At 37.6% G+C, this 13,300-nt stretch overlaps 1 protein-coding gene across 2 annotated transcripts in view; it reads right to left on the reverse strand.

Annotated features, from left to right (window-relative positions):
- The window catches only part of lars1b (leucyl-tRNA synthetase 1b), a 40,174-nt gene that overhangs the window by 15,810 nt on the left and 11,064 nt on the right, over nucleotides 1–13,300 (reverse strand). For both annotated transcript variants that reach the window (XM_077197297.1, XM_077197296.1), the window contains 11 exons: nucleotides 12,806–12,883; nucleotides 11,757–11,842; nucleotides 11,465–11,530; nucleotides 7,215–7,297; nucleotides 5,753–5,891; nucleotides 2,717–2,929; nucleotides 2,342–2,399; nucleotides 1,832–1,895; nucleotides 1,403–1,586; nucleotides 487–577; nucleotides 130–270 (listed from right to left, as the gene is read on the reverse strand). In XM_077197297.1, the coding sequence (XP_077053412.1) occupies nucleotides 130–270; nucleotides 487–577; nucleotides 1,403–1,586; nucleotides 1,832–1,895; nucleotides 2,342–2,399; nucleotides 2,717–2,929; nucleotides 5,753–5,891; nucleotides 7,215–7,297; nucleotides 11,465–11,530; nucleotides 11,757–11,842; nucleotides 12,806–12,883 (1,203 nt within the window). The remainder of the gene's footprint in view (nucleotides 1–129; nucleotides 271–486; nucleotides 578–1,402; nucleotides 1,587–1,831; nucleotides 1,896–2,341; nucleotides 2,400–2,716; nucleotides 2,930–5,752; nucleotides 5,892–7,214; nucleotides 7,298–11,464; nucleotides 11,531–11,756; nucleotides 11,843–12,805; nucleotides 12,884–13,300) is intronic.

Below are 13,300 nucleotides of genomic sequence, written 5' to 3' on the forward strand. Positions count from 1 at the left end.
TTGCATCCGTAGCAAGCATTTTGAATGGTGTTTTGACCATCACGAATACGAAAAAAAAATGCATAAGAAAATTTCAGACTCCGTGTGCAAGGACCTTAAGCGAGCAATCCTTCAGAGAGGGGGTCTCACCTTCCCCAGCAGAGACCAGGTGTGTTCACACAGGTGGGGGCAGATGGGAGCCAGCAGGAGCGTTTGGTTCTCGATGAACTGGAACACAAGATCCCTGTGCATGCCCTCGATGGCCAGCTCCCTGTACTTATCCTTAGCAGCCTTCAAAGTATCAAGAACATGTTTATTATATATAGTCTCACTGTGAGTTTACACTGAAGGTTCCCTGCGAAAATCAAATATTACATGTCGTAATGTTTTATTGTTCTTTTTAATTAATATTATTACTGCTGATGTAATTGCTCTATATATCTCCACCCCAGATTCACAAAATGCATTTAGCCAACGTTGATGTTAATGTGATTTTGTATACGTTACCTGGAACTCAAAAAAGCCGCTCTTCAACGCCTCCTTGTACATCATTCTCTCATAGTGCTGATCTGTTTTAATGATGCTGGAATTCATTTCACTGCAGACAGACACAGATCATGTAGGATTCAATTTTAACAAACACATTCCAGATTTAAATTGAGCATCTATGGCTGTCAAGAAGTCTGAATGAATGAATTAATAAATGAATGTCAAAAGTTCGGGGTCTGCAAAACTTTTTAATGTTTTTGAAAGAAGTTTCCTATACTCAACATGACAACATTCATTTTATCAATAATACAGTAAAAACAGCAAAATTGTGAAATGTTATTACAATTTAAAAGCACTGTTTTCTATCTGAATATCTTTCAAAATGTAATGTATTCCCTGTGATCAAAACTGAATTTTCAGCATAATTTCTCCAGTCTTCAGTGTCACATGATCCTTCAGAAATCATTCTGATATGCTGATTTGTTGCTCAAGAAACATTTCTGATTTTATAATAATGCACTATAATACATAATAGTTAATATTTTTGAGGAAACCCTGATACATTTTTTTCAGGATTCTTTGCTTAATAGAAAGTTCAAAAGAACAGCATGTATTTGAATTGGAAATCTATAAATTCATTGATGTCTCCGTCACCTTTTGATTTATTTAATGTGTATATGCTGAATAAAAATATTAATATCTTTCAAAAAAAAATTCTTACTGACCCCAAACCTTTGAACAGTATAGTGTAACCATCACCATTTTATTATCTTTAATTATCAATTACTTCAACAGTACATTATAATTATTATGCCACGGTGTACTCTGGTAAATACAATTCACTCACTGTGGTAATATAGTGAATGTCTTTTTTTTGTTTTGTCAAAGTGTGAATAGACCTCCTGTCTGCGATTTTTTATAACCCCAGTGTTACCTAATAAACACTCTGTCATTAAACGAGTCCGCTGGTCCGGTCCTCAGGTTGTTCTGATTGGCGATCATCTCTTTCACCCATTCCACCCACGTAAAGAGGCGCAAAATCCCAGCATCTGCCATGGCCTCAACGAAGTTAGCGTCCTCCACCGTGTCTCCTGCATCAGCCAGAGCCAAACGCATACCTAAGACACAGACAGACAGACAGAGACAGAGAGGGATGGATTTAATTTAGGTACATAGCATTCACAATCTTATAAGTCACTTAAAAGAGCCTTGAAGACAACTACACTTATCAATGACACATGCAGACCTACATAAACCCTTAGATGCATAAGGATTGAATCTATTCCTGATTCTAGCACTAAAGAGTCTGACTGAATGTAAAGTGTTTGGCCTTCCAGTGAGCCGGTATTTATGAAAGACTCACCATCTGCTGAAAATTTGGCAATGGCTTGACTCAAATTGAGAAAGTTGCCAGTGGATTTGGACATCTGGTGGATATAAACACAGCTAATTAGATCGCTGAAGAGGACCAACCACAACATGTGTGTTCATAAATACAGAGGAACTTCTCAGGCAGTGCTGTTATAGTTCAATAAAACTATTCACAATCATTTTAGTTAATTGAAATAAAGCTGACAAAAGTAAAACACAAACATTAATAAGATGAAAAACTTAGGCATGTTGCTTTGGAAACTAACTGAAATATGTATGTTATTATATATTATAAATATAATTATAATCTTTTTATTTATTTATTTTAATTAAGACATTATCTGGGTGATTCATGGACTTAAGGAGATTAGACTATGTTTGGTGTAAGGAAATTCCCAGATATGTGGCCCTCACAATTATACTGAAACAAATTCCATTCTATGATAGCTTTAGTTAGAGAAAAGGTATGATTCCTGAGAAGAAAACAGGAAATTCAACTCACCTTTTCAGAGTTTAGCAAAAGATGACCGTTGGCACGCACTGCTTGTGGCCATTTTCCACTATTAAAAAAAATATATAATAATAAATTTGTAAGGGCAAAACTCAATTAAGAGTACCAAAGTGAAATTAAACTGAAATTTAGCAGCTGAACTATCTATCTATGTATCCATCCATCCATCCATCAAGTATTTATACACTCACACACACACACACACACATATTACTTTCTCACATGTCTATTTAATGTGAAAAATGGAACAGTTGGCACTGCAAAATGTAAGAGAAGTTGAAATACACAAGAAAAATATCCTTCACATTACTTTTTTCTCTACATATAATACAGAAAGGTTTATAGGGTCTGTAAACTGCATCGTACCTGTCTTGGGGCCACATGGCTACATGATTGTAGAGGTAATAGGAGAGGTGGTTTGGCACCAGGTCCTTCCCTGATACTCTCACGTCCACAGGGTACCAGAACTCAAACTCCCTCCTGAGCTTCAGCAGGTGCTCCTTCGGGATGTCCGTCTTCGGGAAAGGTGTTGTTTTGAAGAAGATGTAATCCCACACCTCTCTCGTCATCTGCTCGGGTCTGAGGGAGGAAACATGTCCTTCTGTATCAATACTATTTTTCCTCAAGTAACAATGAACATGTGGCAGGACTTTCAGACAAAACTTTCCATGTCATTTTTGTTCTCAATTTGAGTCACAGTGAGCACCTGTTTTATGCTAAATAAATTAAATAATACAAAGTAAAGTTTTCCTTTTAATTGTAAAATTTTAAATTGTACTCAATTTAATATAATGTTTTACATTATATTAGTGCTAGATTAATTATTTGACTATAGAGAGCACTGCAGTGATGGTGTATTTTTGTAGTCCAGCCCTAGGAAAGTCGGCATCATCCTGGTTCCCTCGACAAAAAACAAATAGGATTTTTCCATTGGCTTTTGGATTATTGCAGAAAATAAGCTGTTAACATTTTCACAATTTTCACAAATTAACTCGCCAAGCGCCAAATGAGAGTAAAAATCTTGTTGGTGAGTATAATGTGTCAACTGCCAGTTGGCCGGTAATATTTTTATGAATTCTAACAATGCAATGTTGTGAGAACATGAACAAAAGTTAACAGGCCAGTGCTGCATCCAATAACTAGGTCAAGAAGTACAAAAAAAAAAAAAATACTAGGAGTTAGGCATGTTAGCTACAACTAATAACTTCATACTGATCTTAATTATCTTATGTGCAGGAAACCCCCTGAACTTCTGCGGAGCGGTAATGAATTAAGTCATGTGGTTCATGCTGCAATGTTTTAAATGGTCAGCGGTGCGCTGGTAAGATTGGTTTGTGCTGCGCCATCCATTCAGTGGCACTAGCAAACACATCCTCCTTTATGATGTTGAGTAGGTCACGTGGTTCGGTCCTTTGAGCTGCACCTCAGCGCTGCTCAAGCTCTGTAAAATCACGCAGTTTCGTCACACATTTGGTGTGTTTTGCTCCCCATACACATCTCAGATAGTGCACGAATACTAGATTTGAGCTCCCCTTCATGACTTCCTGCACTTGAACAGACAAATGCACAAAATATTATGTAAAAAAAAAAAAAAAAAGCCTGTCTCGGCGAGTATCCTAGTAAACATAGTCGCTTATGTCTTAAGCGAACATAAAAAGTTGAGAAAGAAAACGCATGTGTATCAGTATTGGATCAGTGCATTAGGTCTTTTAGGGTGTGTTCACGCTTGGCATGTTTGGTTGGATTAAACGAACCTCTGTTAGTGCGGTTCATTTGAACATGTGTAAACGCAGCCATCTGAACCCTGGTGCGCACAAAACAAGCGGCGTGACACCAATGAAAAGATGGGTCTCGTTCTGGTGTGGTTCGAAGTAAATATGAACGCAACACGGACCAAAGACATGTAAACTAACCAAAAACAGGACATGATGTCACAAGATGACATTAGAAAAAAAAAGGGTTTGACTCCTTTGCACATTTTAGAAGGTCACATCTTAGAGTCAAAAAACATCATAGGCTACACACATCGAGTGGATTTAGCAAAGCACACAGCATTGTATTAGATGTTCTGTAAATTCCATCATGAAATATACTTAACAAAAAAAACCCAATCAGGTTTTGAATGTATCCCTACGCCTTTAGGTTCGGTGTTAAAATGCCAGTGTGAACACTGAGTGGACCAGGACTCAACTTTTTTGTTTGTGAACCAAGCTAACTAAATTACAAGTGTGAACACAGCCTTAGTGACAGCAGCCGGCTGTCTGCGTTTTTAATGTTAATCAAACAACAAAAGACAAAGTCTCTCACTGCTCTTGACTGAAAAACATTTGTAACTTTAATAAGGACTATTATCTTTAATTTATACAGTGAAGATTATATGCAGTGTTATACATTTGATTGCTTAAAGGTTTTTAATTATTATATTTAATTTATATTAGGCTAGTAGTTTTAGCTTTAGAATTGTGAATTTCCACTGGTATCTAATATTTGTGTCATAACTTTCATGGTCAGTAAATGTTCTTAAGTCACCGGCCATTGGCAGGTGTGGAATAAAGTTAGTTTTAGACCCTGCTATAAACGAACTACACCACGGACACATGACTTCAGCATCACCACCATTAATCTTCGACAACTCTATCAGTCTTTATTTACAAAACATTTTCCCTGAAGGTTTGAGTTAGAATGGTTCCAAGAGCGTGATTTTAAACACAATGAGGCTGTGAAAGTTTACATGTACAGTGCGACGACTTTCAATGACCCATTTAACCACGTTAGCAATCGTATTTACATGTTTTAAGTAAAAAACAAAACAAACAAGGGGGTATTACTGGTGTACTTTATGCCGTAGAATAAAACGTGAAAATATCTTGAGCTTGTGTTCACTATAGACCTTCTTTCAGACATTTAACCAAAACCCCCTAAAAAATCCATTGACTTCAGGACAAACTAGAAGTACTAAAATACAAACTCGAGTTTTGGCCAAGAAAAATACATAATTCCTGCAGAACTCTATTTTAATCTTAATTATATTAAGTGATCCTAACCCATGCTAGTGGGAAAATGTCAAGGAGGAAGCTGAATAAATGGGGAATATGAGAATGATTTACATATAAAATAAAACTAGACTCCAAAATCCAAATGATCAGTCTAAAATCTTTTACATTTTCAGTACACTGGTGGTGGTTGAGGAGAGATTCCCTGATATGACTGTAAAGCGCTTTGGGTGTACAGTAGTACATATGAAAGCGCTATATAAATGCCTCATTCATTCATTCATTCATTTATCTTCTCCCTTGCTTAAGTGGTGTTCAGCCTAAAAAAACATGTATTATGTAAATATATTGCATGGAATGGTCTTTTTTTTCTTTTTTTCTAAGCCATTTCTGGAAGAGCAAATAATACCTGATTCCCAGTGGGGAGGGTCCTTGTCCGTTGAGTACCCCTCCCTGGAGAAGATGTGCCACGGTGTAGTAGGCCATATAGATGGTGGAGTCCGACAGGGACTCAATGAGCCATTGTTCATCCCATGGCAACCGGGTTCCTATGGGAACCAAACACATAAAAGAACTACAAAATCAAAGGTTCTCACTAAGGAACAGCAGGAAAATTGCTGATGGTATCGCGGAGTGGTTTGGGGGCAAGGGAGGAGCGAGAAATAAGAGTATTACAAAAGAAATATAGATGGGCCTTGTCCTTACAAAAAGACTTTGATTAAGATAAGCTTGACACAAAGGTGGCTATCTGAGGTGATTTCAAAAGGATGTGTGCAAAGAAAACTTTGTGCAATTTGTACAACTATTACAAGCAATCAGGGCTTGACATTAACACCCGCCATGGATTTCAGAAGTGGCGTGTAATGCTGTCACTCCTACTAGCCGCTTTGGCATTTACATTTTCATTTGTAGTCTTTTAAAAAGGCATCTGTAATAATAAACTAAGTGCAATGTAGTGTTGTTAAAAATACAAATTGAATAAATAATTAATAAAAAATAAAGATGTGCTCTTAAGCACATTTTAAGCGCAATGCTGTACTAATTTTCTATGATACCAGCTGCACTCTCTCCCTCTCTCATCTCTTGGACAGCGAGTCGACACACAAACCCGCCTCCTCTCACACACTAGTTTCATTTGATCTGGATGAATATTGTTGGTGTTGCAGGGCTTGAATTTTACTCATTCCCCCAGTTTTTTTGCTCACACCCAAAGTGCAGCACATAAAGCCACCTCTCAGTACTAAATTGAGTTATTTTTCCACTGCTTATTGCACTTAGTCAAATACACACAACATAACGTCAAAATGCCAGTCTTGGTGAGTATTCACGTAAACACAGTCAGTGATGTTTTAAGTGAACTTAAACAGTTGAGAAAGAAAACATGTGCAACAGTATAATGGATCCGTGCATTCGGTCTTAAAGTGACAGCAGCCTAATATACCTGCAACCCCAAGTTGTTAACTAATGATCTTTTCAACAGAAGATAATCAATCAAAACTAACTTCAGCTGGACAATAACTTTATTCTAGAGCTGATGTAAAGCCAAAAAAATCTCTGTTACTTTAATTTCCTATTATCACTGTAAAGCTGCTTTGAAACAATGTATATAGTTAAAAGTGCTATATAAATGAAGGTGACGACCAATTTATGAGATAATGTTAAAAATATCTATATGGCAATTTTCCCCATGGTATTGATGTCAAAATTGTGACAGTGAAAATGCTGAGTGGCTAGTAACTTTGGAAAAACACTAGCCACAGTGTCTGGTGAATGTCAAGCCCTGCGAGCAATTTATTCCAAAAGAAAAACCGAACAGGATACGGAAAAGCTTGCAACAAAGCTACAATGACACAGACATAAGCAGGTCTCACCTAACCCATACGTTCTGGAACAGGCATGCTCCTGAAGCCAAGCCAACGTTGCTTCAAAGTTCTTTCTGGTTTCATCACAGAACCTGAAGAGAAAAGCATAACGTCAATATTCACACATTAATGCAGCTTCTCCAGCAAGAATGGTACCCCAAAGCAACATGACAATTAGGGTTGTGCCGATAGACGATAGTATCGTGTATCGACGATAGTATGAGATTTCGCCGATGGCAGATGCCTTTGACGATATCAATACGATATTGGCTCGTTTTACCATGAACATTAAATTATTATTATTATTATAAAGCTAGTATTGTTATTAAATTAATATTAGGAACTACAATTAATTTGCCTTGCCTAAATTCATAACGACATCACTTGCCTAACACTTGCGACAACACCGACACACGCGTATGAGGACTCCTCTAAGAAAATGTTTTTAAAACAGAATAAAAAACTAGGCCTACATCCCACATCAACATTGAATTGCAAGGTGATCCATTCACTAATCGTCAAGAGTGCTTGTTTTAACAGACGCACGCATATCTTATAGCCTACAGATCCAAGATGAAAACGGCATCGTTGTTCGTCGTCAGCAGCCTATTTTGTTTCCATAGCACATTAACAAAAAGTTTAAAGACACTAATAACACTAAAAACAATACAATTACTAAATATTAATAATAATAATAATAATATCACTAAAACTATATAGGCCAGTCTTTAGTTCACAAACACAGCACAACTCTGCCATCTGTGAAAATCAAAAGCAGCTTCAAAAACTTGTTTAACAAGAAATATTCTTCTAATTTTTTCACTGTCATCATATAGGTCCACAAGAGAAATACTAAGCCAGTAAATTAAGCTTGTCGCTATACCGTTATATCCCATCGTCGATTCAAGAGAACGCGGCGTTAATCAGTCCGTTTCTACATTCACTTTGTTAATGAGCGCGTTTACAGGCACGTTCTTAACCCGATTATTCTGAATAAACTGACAATGCATGTGGTCATGTAAACGCATTAACCTGTTTTCCTTTATCGGAGTCAAGTCAAAAGTTTAAGTATAAACCGATCGGCTTAGCCAGATTTCTGCCCCTTACTCTGATTTCTCCCGGCATTAACACCCTCGTTCTTCGGGCTTATTGAAGTTCGCATATGTGAAGTGCATCCAGACAGAGAGAGCACTGGTAGGAGGACATATATCGAAAACTCCGATCTCGTGTAGAAGCACGGTCAAAATGCTGCATCTGTAACTTCATCAGGGTGGGAAATTAACTTTTTTGATGCCCAATTTTACCAGCCACTTTTTCTGGAATTCAAATTTATGAATGAGAACTGTGACTTTGATAACATTGACGTCCATTACAAATATGTAATTCGTTTTATCCATTTAACAATATGAGTTATGCTGCACTCAGGAGCCAATTTATGTTTTCCTCTGTGGATGCTCACGGGCGCACGCTCTTTAAAAAAAAAAAAGCACTATTTAGCACAAACAGGGCTACCATAATATGTAAGCAAAGCAACATGTATGTACATGTTTGTATTTTTGAGAGAATTTTATGCATGGTTATTTTACAGTTTATTTTTTAATATTAGTTAAGTCTGTATGACCATAAATGATGGAGTATTTAAATGTATTTTGCTGCTATTTGAAAAAAATCCAGCAAAACGCGCCAGCGCGTTTGTCGACCCCAGAGGGTTAACTCAATAATAAAGCCGTAAAGTAGGCTATCATTCAACTCAGGACAGCACCACTTCTCACAAATACAGATAGGATTGGGGATGAAAAGTTTAACTGACACGTAATCGAGCTCCGGAGCACCCACGGTATCGGCTCCTATCCTCGCGGCTGCTAAAACTTTCGCTAAACTAAAAAAACGATAGCTATCTAGCCATCACAAAACACAACTTCAAGTTAGTAATTTACTTACACATCCAAACGTAGTCCCGAAAAGGTCTGCCCTTTTTGCCGATCGCATGGACGTTTCTGAATAGAATTGGTCATATTCATTATTGACTCTATTTTAAGGTTAGTTGTTCCTCTAATGAACAAATTGTTTGCATTTTCGGACGACGCATAGGTTCGACAGTAAGTACAGTACATGGACTGTTCGACGGGAAGGTAGGGTAACCATTCCCTCGTTTTCCCTTCGTCATCAATGCGCCACTTGTTCGAAAAGTACCTTCACTTTTTATTTACTTCGCCCTCAACAGTTTGTACATTCATATACTGCTGACTCCGCGGCGGGCCTCTTAACACAGGGTATATGTCGTCACATTTTTTACATTTTCCTTTCATCTGTACATCAGCTCAGCTATAGCCTATGTGTCACGGTCCGTTCAGTGCCGTGTCCGTGCGCTGTGCGCGTGCACACCGCTGAAAACCAATCAAATTAGTTACTCGACAAAAGTGCATTATTTTTACTTAGCAACAGCATTCTTTGACAAAAGCTGTCCAATCCTTAACAAGGAATGTTTTAAGTAGTAACCAATAAAAATATGTTTTACAATTCACCCGCCACTGTGGCTGGTATACAAGGCAAAGTCACCCGCCACTTTGAAAAAGTACCAGCCATTGGCTGGTGGCGGGTGCTAATTTCCCACCCTGAACGTCATGAGAGGATAATGTGTGGCCGTAAATTTCCTTCTGACATGTTGAAATACTCTGAGTCAGATACAAAAATGATTAGGATCTTTTTTTACCTGATCTAGCCTAGTAATAAACACTTCACCTTTGCTAGCAAAATAGAAAAATATTCTCGTATAAAATGAAGTAATAAAACAAGCAAATTAATTAGTAAATAATCAAGTTAATAATCAAATAAGTAGGGGTGGGGGAAAAAATCGATTCTTAGATGCATCGCGATGCGGACGTGGACGATTCTGAATCGATTCACAAATGTCAAAAATCGATTTTCAACAAAAAAATTTTTTTTTTTAGATATGTAGCCTATTTATAATGACGTAATATTGACGGAACGCAAAAGACGGAACTCTGCAGCGCGGAAGTGCAGTGCCCGGACCGTCTGTCTGTGGCGTGTGCACATAACAGAGACGCGATGGCTGAGCGCGAAATCCAAACACCCTCCTCGTTAAAAGCTGACGACGTGTGGAAATATTTTGGCTTCTATGAAGTTGAAGGGGGAAAGGAGCTGGACAAGAGCCACACTAGTTGTAAGCTTTGTAGAATAAAACTAAAATATTTCGGCAACACGACAAATATGAGAAGCCATATGACACGTTTTCACCCAGAGGAGGAAAAACACTCGGCTGTACCAGAGCCGTTTCTCTCTATGGCTCTGGGCTGTACCGGTGTTCAGACGATTTCTCTGGGCTGTACCGGTGTTCAGACGATTTCTGCTGCCTTGTCGAAAAATGCTACCCAAACGCGAATCGATCATAGATAATGTTGATTCATTCTCTATTGTTTCCATAATGGTGTAAATTTCACAATATTATAACATCGTTATTTCATTTTAATCAGGGTAAGTGTATGGGGAGCATATTTGGATATTTTAAATGAACTAGCAATTATCACATTTGATATAACAAGTAAAAATGATAATATTATATGAAATAAAATTATAATAAAATTCGAAGTTAAGAGTACAGTATAATGTACTGTTTTTATTTTTAAAACGCTGTGAAAAGTAAAAATTATCATCAAATATTCATCTTTGACCTGTCAAAGTTTCCTACAAGTCTCCACAGCAAGGATGCATAGATTTATGGGCGTGGTAAGCAGAAGAAAAATGAGTCTCCACATGCACCAGTAAATAGCACATCTCGATGGGTAGCATGAATCGTCAGAACACCTGTTGTTGTTGTTATATTATTAATTTACTACAAGTATGCTGCTAGTTCAGGCACACTTTATTTTCCTGTTGGTTCTTTTGCAATGTTAATAAAATATATTGTACGTTAATTCTTTATGGGTCATTACTTTGTACTTTTAAAGCAAAGTATTTATATTCACACACACACACACACACACACACAAAAGATTCAGATAATCGATAATCGCTTTTGAATCGAATCGCAGGCCTCTGAATCGTAATCGAATCGAATCGTGAGGTGCCTAGAGATTCCCACCCCTACAAATAAGTAAGCCCCGCCCCCTCACGATAATATCGTGTATCGCCGATCTCACAGGCTGACGATAGGACGATATGAAAATGGAGCATATCGCCCAACACTAATGACAATTTTCCACTGCAATCTCCCCAATGCCACAAAGTGCAAGACTTACGTCTCCAGAGCCTCCAGGACACCCATGGCTTGCTTTTTCCATTCCTCATTGCCATAATCCAGATACCTGCCAGATAAAGACCCCAGTCACTGTCTGACAAGTCAAATTGATCAGGGACTCCGCATGGCAATGCACCGTGATAAAAAAAGGACTAAAAATCGCACAAGACCAAAAGGATAAGGCATTCTCTTATTGAACAGGAAGTGAATACAAGACAGAAGTGGACGTTATCATGGGTTCTGAGATGTGTACAACACTATGTATCATCTGTATGAGTGTTTTCTGCACTAACCATTGATCGCACAACGCCACAACACACTCGTCTGCAGACCGAGATAACACCTGCTTCTCTGGCTCCATGTATATCAGTGCCTCACCCTAGAAAGATCAACACAATTGAGTTTTGTTGGAAATAAAAAAAGTATATTTACATATTTTATTTAAAAAAAAAAATCCCAAACCAACATTTCATTAAACCCATTTCATTCAATCATTAACCCTATAAAGCCTACTGCATACAATTTGATATGCAAAGTTCTCTAAATTATCACACACACACACAAAAATGGCATTATATACTTTGGAAATATATCGAGATAAACACTTAGTAGACTGAAGTAACTTAGGTTTACTTAATTATCCATATTTTTTTTTAGAGTGCAAAAAAATATAATTGCACACTCTCTTAAGCACATTTATTACCAACGTTTCGGGACAACAAGTGGCCTTTGTCAAGGTATAATTTCAATTTTTAATTTCTTTACACCAAGTTTTCCCCTTTAATTTGCACCTCAGGTGTGCATTTGCTTTGCTGTTAAAAATATGAGAATCAAATATGATTCGTCAGCCTTTTGATGAAGGTTTTTTTGTATCTAAATCTACAGAAAAGTTTTAGGTAGATCTAACAGTCGTTTTCAGGCACAGAAATTAATTAGAAAGATTAATCCTTATAAAAGTTTCAAAAGTTTTTTAGTCAAGAGGAGTGAGTGATTTTTTCCTTACTCCCTTGTTGTTTGATTAACATTAAAAACAAAGACAGCAGCATTCCTGTGAGCACGCTACGGATGTGTGTAACGCACACAAAACGTCTCACACAGCGCGCAAATATTGAATTGCGTTCTCTTTCTCGTCTTCTTCGCTTGAACATTTTAATTTGCTAGGCTTAAAAACACGTGCAAATGATAAACTTGTTTTATGCTGGCCCCAGGCAGTCCCTATTGTCAAGCCTTTTTAGATATTGTCTAAAGGTTCAATAAACTGTGCCTTTTCAAAAAATATATATTTTTCTGGCTATTATTTCATATGTCAGGCTTTACAAGGATTTACATATAGTCCACCAACCTTCTCCACCATCATCTTCTGAATGGGCTTCTTCACATCCTGGACCTTCTGACCCTTGAAACCCTCCACTAACATGATCTAGCAAAACAAAGTTCAGTAACAGTTATCTAGCAGATATCTAAAGAAAACATGCAATACTGAACCACCCATGGGCATTAAAAACCAGCTTATATCATGGTCTGTCTGAATAAAGCTGTGGAATAAAACAGTTTAATACACAGGTACTTCCAAGACAGTATAAATCACCATTGTATATTAAAGGTGCAGAAAGCGATTTCTGAGCAATGCTGTAGAAAGTGGATCGGACCGAGCACAAAAACACACTTGCAGCCAATCATCAGTAAAGGGGTGTAAACACTCATGAGGGCGGAGGTGCCTGTGTTGCATAGCTTGTTTGTGAATTTGGGGGCGGCGCTATCAAGATAGGGGTGTGAATATCATAAGAAATCGCTTACTGCACCTTTAATGCGCTGAGTTCATTGAAGCGCCCGCCCA

The sequence above is a fragment of the Siphateles boraxobius genome, unplaced genomic scaffold (assembly GCF_051911475.1).
Source record: "Siphateles boraxobius isolate OS27281-9 unplaced genomic scaffold, OSU_SipBor_1 11, whole genome shotgun sequence".
NCBI lineage: Eukaryota > Metazoa > Chordata > Actinopteri > Cypriniformes > Leuciscidae > Siphateles > Siphateles boraxobius.